At 35.9% G+C, this 8,545-nt stretch overlaps 1 protein-coding gene across 1 annotated transcript in view; it reads left to right on the top strand.

Moving 5' to 3' along the window:
• The first annotated feature begins 3,284 nt into the window (after nucleotides 1-3,284).
• PKHD1L1 (PKHD1 like 1) overlaps nucleotides 3,285-8,545 on the top strand; it is a 199,004-nt gene continuing 193,743 nt past the window's right edge. The window contains exons 1-3 of the mRNA XM_042783626.1: nucleotides 3,285-3,306; nucleotides 3,690-3,834; nucleotides 5,346-5,454. Of these exons, the coding sequence (XP_042639560.1) occupies nucleotides 3,285-3,306; nucleotides 3,690-3,834; nucleotides 5,346-5,454 (276 nt within the window). The remainder of the gene's footprint in view (nucleotides 3,307-3,689; nucleotides 3,835-5,345; nucleotides 5,455-8,545) is intronic.

Raw genomic sequence — 8,545 nt, 5'->3', positions numbered from 1 at the left:
TTTACCATGTTTCTTTTATTTAAAAAACATAATTTAATGGGAAGATTAACATTTTACTTTTGCTTTTTCTCCTATTTCCCTGTTACAATGCCTGGCATGTGAGAATTCAGTAAATCTTTGTTCAAATGAAATTGAATTATGCCATTATTTTAATATTATTAACGTGAACATTATTATTAGAAAGCACAAGGACTTTGGTCCAGTTCAATGTGGTTTGAATTCCATTTCTGCCACTTTCTCCTATGTGATTGTGGCAGGTCTCTGAGCCTCAGCTTCCTCATCAGTAAAATGGGAACAGTAATTCCTACCTTTAGGAGATATTTTAAATGTTGAAAAAGATGATGTATCTAAGATACCCATCATATATAGAATATATACTCCGTAAATTAGAGTTATTTCATTTGTAGAATTATCATGTTGCATTTATATTACAAGTTTGGTTTCAATTCTTTATGACTTTTCTTACATCACACTGCTTTTCTTTCCCATTGTTGTGAACATGACAACTTTTAGGTAGTTTTATACAGTGTCAACCTTGTTTTAACCAGAGAAACCAAAATAGCCTGCATTGTACCTGACAACTGCAGCCTCTACCAACACTGACATTTTCCATGATAACAGTACGGGCGTTATGTTTGGATTGCATCTATCAGGAGACTCAGGTTTACGTGCCTGGCAATTCCTGTCTCCAGTTTTCTGCAAAAGGAAAAAAAAAAATTACATCAACATGTCAGGAATTTCCAGCTGAAGGCTCAACCTTTTCTGTTTCCAGGGTACACCCAACACTTCCTCTAATCCTCGTGCTTGGTAGTATGGCCAGATGTGTCTTCTTTATACCCAATTATTTAGAGTTATACTTTTAAATTAAACATTCTTCTTACTGCTGATTCTTTTGTATCTCTTTTTATCTACTTAGAATTAGTTTTAAAATTAGAATTAGTGTTTCGAACTATACTTGCTGACTTTATTTTTTAAGGAAAATTTATATTGAAGATATTTATAAATCTTACTGATTTCTTTTATATTTTTCCATAGATTTTACTCCTAGAACATTTTCTAATATATGTTTTAGAAATTATATATATTATATATTTTTACTGATTTCTTTTATATTTTTCCATAGATTTTACTCCTAGAACATTTTCTAATATATGTTTTAGAAATTATATATATTATATATTTAAAAAATAGATAATAAATAAATAGATATATTATCCATAGTGTCTTTGACATTATAGCAACTCCTAAGCTAAAAACACTGTCATTTGTTTGTGTCATTTTTGAGTATTGTTTTAGTTGTCTAACTAAAGAGTAAATCCATATTATTGTAACACTGATGAAACATGTGCCTAATAAGAAAATAAGTATATATATCAAATCCACTCCTCAAGTAAAATTTTCCTTTCTTTAGTTGCCAGCACTTCATCTGTTTGTTCCAAACTCAATGTGAACACCAAAGATAAGAAGGAGTTGGCAAAAGGAAAGAGGGAGTTTACAAGTAGCTTGCTTTTCTGTTTTCATGTATCTTCTCAAAATTCTGCTGTAGTGGTAACTCCTTTTCTAGATTCAAAACTGAGAATTCAATGACAGTATCTTTCACATATTGATGCTTATAAATTGATGTTAAGTCCTGGTTGAGGTTTAAGCTTAGAAGAAGAAGGTGGTGTTTATTAAAACTCCTGCCTTTTATTGGGTTTTCCTTACTTCATCTACATGTAAAATGTTGGGTTGAAGCTGAGAACATAGGACCTGGGGGAAGTTGCATTAGGTAATAGGGTGGTAGCTTTGGCATCTACGACCTAGGTTTGGATCCTGGGTCCCCAGTTATTGGTTCTGTGGTATTTTAAATGGCACTTAGCAATTCTGAATCTCATTTACATCATCTTTATAAAGGGAGTATTAATACTTATCTAAATCTCAGGAATTTCATGACTAATAATAAGAGCCGATATCTACTGAGCTCTTAATATAAGAGCCAGGAACCACTGTAACCAAATCAAACCAAACTCCTGTCATCCAGTTGATTTCGTCTCATAGCAACCTCCATTGGGTTTCCGAGGTAGTAAATCTTTATGGAAGTTGATTGCCCCATCTTCCTCCTGTGGAGCACCTAGTGGGTTTGAACCACCAACCTTCTGGCTAGCAGTCAAATGCCTTAGGCCCTATGCTGCCAGAGTTCCTTGTTGTTGTTGTTGTTGTTATGTGCCGTTGAGTCAGACCCGACTCGTAGCGATCCCTCCTTGGGTTTCCAAGGCAGTATCATTACAGAAGTAGATCACCTCATCTTCCTTCCGAGGAGTGGCTAGTGGGTTTGAACCACCAGCCTTCTGGTTAGCAGTCAAGTGCCTTAGACACTATGCTACCAGAGCTCCCCCAGAGTTCCTTAGGAACCACTATAAGCACTATAAATTCTCACTCTTCATAACAATCCCATTTGGTAGATATTATAATTTTCCTGATGAAAAGACTGAGGCTCAGAGAGTTTATATCTTGTGCAAGCTTACATAGTGAGCAGCTGCTGGGGAATTCTGACCCAGGATGTCAGGATCCAAAGCTTGACCCCTTTTCTGTAAACAGCGTTACCGCCCAAAATGCAACTTTACCACTGCTGATTTATGAACATCAGCCTTTGATGAACATTTGGCCTGTAGAAAGCCATACTTCCAGTTCTACACTCATCAGTGTTCATGTTTTACAATGAACCATTGTAATACATAGTGATAATATCTTATAAGTTAAAAAGCAGGGGGCCAACAGGTACCTAAATTGTGAAAGAATACGTTTCTGTTTGTTAAAGTCATCCACTTGTGATGTGTCTGTTATCCAGCACTAGATAACTGAGACAACCCTCTTCACACACGCCCCAGTTTCTTCTCAGAACAGCAGCTAATGAATACTGGGGTGTAAGCCATACAATGCCTCCGCTCTGTTGCGAAGCCTCCAGCGGTTCCCTGCTCATCACAAAATCTAAACTGCTCCCTTTCTGGTCTCATTTTCTGCCACTTCTCCTCCCTCATACTTTTCCAATCATACTTGCTATTATTTGAAATTACAGATATGTTCCCACAAGGTTTTGAACATCCTGTTTTGAACATCCTTTTATCTGACATGTGCCTCCCATAGACATTCTCATGGCTCATCCCGCTGGAAAGCTTCCATGACATCTATATCGGATGTCTCCTGTGTCTGTGGCCCTCTTCACTTCTTGGCATCATCTCTGATTTCAGTCATAAATGCTGCAAAGAGTTTATGAGCTCTTCACTCACTTTCCACTGCTGGCATCCATGGGAGGCAGAGCTGTGAGCTGTGAGAAGTTGTGACACTTCCAAAGAAGATTATAGTCATAGGCATACATATGAACTAGATTAACCACTTACTTTAGTTGTGTGCCATCCACCAATTCCGACTCACAGTGACCCTATAGGATGGAGTGGAACGGTCCTGGAGGGTTTGTTAGGCTGTAATCTTTACAGGAGATTACCAGATCTTTTCTCCCTCCGAGCAACTGGTGGATTAGAACTGCCTGCTGACCTTTCAGTGAGCTGCTGAATGCTTCACCATTGTCTCACCAACGTTCCTTACTTCAGTACCATTCTTCGTTTTTTATTGAATGATTCAATACTGAATAACAACTATTGTATTTATGACAATAGAATTTCACTGAAAAATTGAGTTTCTTACTTTTCTAGGTTTTGCTCAAGCAAACCAGTTTAACTATGGAGTTGATAATGCTGAATGGGGAAACAGTGTGCAATTAGTTTCTTCTTTCCAGTCAATTCCTTGTGATGTAGAAAAAGATGCAAGTCATTCAACTCATATTACATGTTATACTAGGTATGTTTGAAAATATAGCATCATTTGCATTGTATCAGCATGACATTACATGTATTGGCATTTTGATAGTTTTATCATCATAGATATTATAGTAATGTTTTCCTGATTATCAATCATTTTTAAATTTTATGATGTTTAGAATATTTTATACTTTTATTTAATTACACTTTCCTCATATTAGCATGATAGAAATATATTCTATATCCTTTCTCACGTTATTGGAGCTGTTATTTTATCATAATTGAGCTCCTTTAGAAGATAAATGGCTACTATTAAATGGTGATGATATGCCTCAAAATACCAAAATTATGTTTTCCTGTCCAGTTTGATTAATTTTGTTCAAAATCTTGACATGGTCGTTAAGATTAAAGATGGTCATTTTGTATTGTTTCATTTCAAGTTCTTTACTATCAGCCCAAATTGATGTATGTAATTAGCAACTTAGGAGAGAAAAAAATGTAAATCATTTTAAATTGCTACTTTCAATATTGACCTTAGAAACAGGTAGCACATAGTCCATAGGATTTCATCTACATTAAGCTTGCTGTCTTGTTTTTCAGCAATAGAAATTTGCTTAAGGGAACCTTGAGAAACTAATATTTTTAAACATACAAAGTATAAAACAACTAAATGTACCTACGTGATATATTACCATTTTAAGTGCTTCTTCTTGCATTTGTTGTTGGAAGTATCCTTTTTAATAAGCAGTTATACCCAGTCATAATAGGCAATGGCCTGAGGTTCATGATGGTAGAATTTGTAGCAGAGTTCAGTGTGGAGATCTTTAACTTTCTATAACATAGAATGGAATCTAACTGTACATCAATTACAATTTTAGCACTTTTTGCAAAAGACATGTGATCCAGGGCAGCATTTTTCATTAATGTTGTTGTATGCCATTGAGTTGATTCCAGTGCATAACGACCCTATAGGACAGATTAGAACTGCTCCATAGGGTTTCCAGTGTTGTAATCTTTATGGGAGCTCCACAGAAGAAAGATGTGACAGTCTGCTTTCATAAAGATTTACAGCCTTGGAAATCCTAGGGGCAGTTCTCTGTCCTACAGGGTCAATGTGAGTTGGAATCAACTTGATGGCAGTGGGTTTGGTTTGGTTTTTCCCCCACAGAGTGGCTGCTGGGTTTTGAACCTCCACTCTTTTGCTTAGCAGCTGAGTGCTTAACCACTGTACCACTGGGGCTTTTTTTTTTTTTTTTTCCCATTAATAATGTCCAGCTCTGGTGGCATAGTGGATAAGGTCCAGCTCTGGTGGCATAGTGGATAAGGCACTTGACTGCTAACCGGAATGTCCGCAGTTCAATCCCACCAGCTGCTCAGTGGAAGGGAGATGGTGAAATCTACTTCTGTAAAGATTTACAGCCTCAGAAACCCAAGGGGGGTTGCTATGAATCAGAAACGACTCGATAGTAGTGAGTTTGGGATTTTTGGGTTTAATGTACATCAAATAAAAGAGATACTGCATTTCTCATATGTTCTTCATTTACCTTCCAGACCAATGCCAGAAGATTTCTACACTGTCAGAGTCAGTGTGGATGGGATTCCTATTACAGAAAATAATACCTGCAAAGGTCACATCAACAGCTGGGCATGTAGCTTCAATGTATGTGAGCATCTCTTCCTTAATTTATTTATAATTGACCTTGAATTATCTTTCTTGAAGAACTGGCTTTTTATATTTTTAGTTTTGTAGCTTTTTACCTATTCCGTGTTAAATATTATATTAGCATACAAAAAAAAAAAAAAAGAAGAAAGAGAATTCACTGCCATCAAGTCAATTCCAACTCATAGAGACCCCTATTGGGTTTCCAAGGCTGTCAATCTTTATGGAAGCAGACTGCCTCATCTTTCTCCACAGAGCAGCTGCTGGGTTTGAACCACTGACCTTTTGGTTAGCAGTCAAATGTCTTAATCACTACACCACCTCCATATTAGGAAATAGCTAAAAATAATTATACCCAATTTTAATTATCTTCCATAGTAATCAAATCTTCTCTACCATTTCTGATTTTCTTCTCCTTCCTTAACATCAATTTTATTAATGAATTAAACTTTTATATTTCCAAATACTTTTCTTATTGTTTTTTTTTTTTCTCTTTCTCTATTTCTGCTCTTAATTTTTATTGGACTCACTCACCACTGCATTCTAAGTGAACATATGCTTACCTTTTCTTTCTGTATAATTTCTAATGTAAATGTCACTACATGTAGCATAGGAGTGACTGAAAAGTTGTTGTTAGATGTTGTTGAGGCAACTCTGACCCATAGCAACCCCATATCCAACAGAATGAAACACTGACTGGTCATGCACCATGCTCACAATCCTTGCTATGCTTGAGCCAATCATTGCAGCCACTGTGTCAATTCATTTCATTGAGGGTCTTTCCCTTTTTCTCTGATCCTCTAGTTTACCAAGCATGATGTTCTTTTCCAGGGACTAGTCCCTTCTGACAACATAACCAAAGTAAGTTGGATGAAATCTGGCCATTCTCACTTCTAAGGAGGATTCTGACTGCACTTCTTCCAGGATAGATTTGTTTATTCTTTTGGCAGTCCATGGAATTTTCAGTAGTCTTCACCAATACCACAGTCAAAGGAATCAACTCTTTTTCAGTCTTTCTTATGCATTGTCCAGCTTTTATATGTATATGAGGTGATTGAAAATACCCTGGCTTGGGTTAACCCCATCTTAGTCTTCAAAGTGATATCTTTGCTCCTTAACACTTTAAAGACTTAACACTCAAAAGTTGGTTGTCCTAAATATAGGCATTTATAATAATCCATTTGTTTTAACTTAAATGGTCAAATACTGAGTACTACAGTTTTCCAACGTGAGATGAAATACTTTGGAAAATAATAATGACCTTTCTCTATAAGAAGCTTCTATGATTCCCAAAGATATTATCAAAAGTAATTCTGACTCCTAGCAGAGTCAGGTATCTCTGACTCCCTTCTCTCTCCTTAGTTATAGACCCATGTTTCCTACTGTGTAATGTCTGAATGACAACCTGAATTCAGTATGTCTCAAACTGGACTCCTTGAACTTCTCCTTAAGCCTACTTTTTCCGTGATATTTATCAGTGCTTGCAGTTGCTCAAGCTAGCAACCTATAACCATCCTCTATTGACTTTCTCCCATGATCTTTATAGCACCATAGTTATTCAGAAAGCAAACCATGGTGACCTGACCCTCTAAATTAGCTCTTGAGTTCATTTCTTCTTTATCTTCTTTCCTACTGTGGCCTTCTTCTTTTTTTTAATATTGGTCTTGTCATTTCTCATCTAGCATTATAACCCTGTAGTGGGTTTCTCTACCCTTCTTCATCACGTTGTTCAAACTTACCCTTAAAAGCACAAATATAATTATCTTGTTGCCCTGCTCGCTGTTCCTTCCTCATTCATTGTCTGTAGGTTTCCTTTATTGTACAATGATCTAGAATGAATTCTGTTTCCATGATTGTCTCTTAGCATTCCCTCTGACTAAACACACACACACACATTTCACTCAGCTCTGCTTAGTGAATTATTTTTCTTTGTTCAGAACTCTTAAAACTTCCCCAACACAGCTAAGTGATTTCCTCTACTGGGTTCCTCTGTTGTGTTGTGCCTTAGTGCAGAGCGTCAGGATTAAAATACCAGCTTTATTATCTACTGTGACTTTTCTTCAGTTTCCACATTATCTATAAAATGGAGATAGTGTGTAAAAATGGAGATCACCTCATAACATTATTATGAGGAGTGAATTATGTAATATTTTAGTTAGATCAATATGAATAATGCCATTATGTCTACATAAGTAGACATGGTTCACAGCTGAACCATGTATTGTATTATGGTTACATTTCCTTTCTCATACAGTGTTTTGTTTTCCCTGGAGTCAACAATTGTCTCTTTTATATGTTTGTATTAGTTTTCTGTGTATCAAACTATCAGAAGTATGACCTCATTTCAATATATTCAAATCATTAAATAATCTATCAAATTATCTTTGTCTAAAATACACTACCCCTGGATCTCTCTTTAGATCTGCTGAACAACATTCAGTCATCATGGAATTTCCCTTTACCAGAGTCTACATTCTAGGAACTTCCTACTTCTTTCTACTATGTTACTACCTACTTCACGAATCTTCAGTCCTCCTCTTTGTTGATTTTTCTCTCTCACGTTCATGGAGTAAAGTATACTTAGAAAATACTTTTTAAAGAATTCTTCCATTACTAACACTTCTACCTTTACACTTGATTGATAGTTTAGTTGGGTATAGAATTCTAGTTTAGAAATCATTTTCAATTAGAATTTTGAAATCATTAGTCCATTGTCCTGGACCAGTGCTTCCCAAGCTATCTATATTTTTGTAATTTCAATTTGTTTGGTTTTGTAATTTCAATTCTGTTGAGGAGCAGTATTTTATAAAAATGAAAATGTCACAGCAATGTCAAATTGCAATAAAAGTTCCTAAATGCTTGTGCTTAGTGTTTTTCCTTTTATTTTATCAAGTACTAATAACAAACATTTTGCATGCTTATTTTATCAGGATGATTTAAAATCCTATAGAAAATTACATATTTATAACCTCTAATTCTCATATGGGAGCTCTGGTAGCATAGTGGCTAAGGCACTTGACTGCTAACCAGAAGGCTGGCAGTTCAAACTCACTGGCCACTCCTCAGAAGGAAGATGGGGCAATCTACTTCC

The sequence above is a fragment of the Orycteropus afer genome, unplaced genomic scaffold (assembly GCF_000298275.1).
Source record: "Orycteropus afer afer isolate SDZICR_OR568_19922 unplaced genomic scaffold, OryAfe1.0 scaffold00021, whole genome shotgun sequence".
Lineage (NCBI taxonomy): Eukaryota > Metazoa > Chordata > Mammalia > Tubulidentata > Orycteropodidae > Orycteropus > Orycteropus afer.
This window is presented reverse-complemented; position numbering and strand designations above follow the sequence as displayed.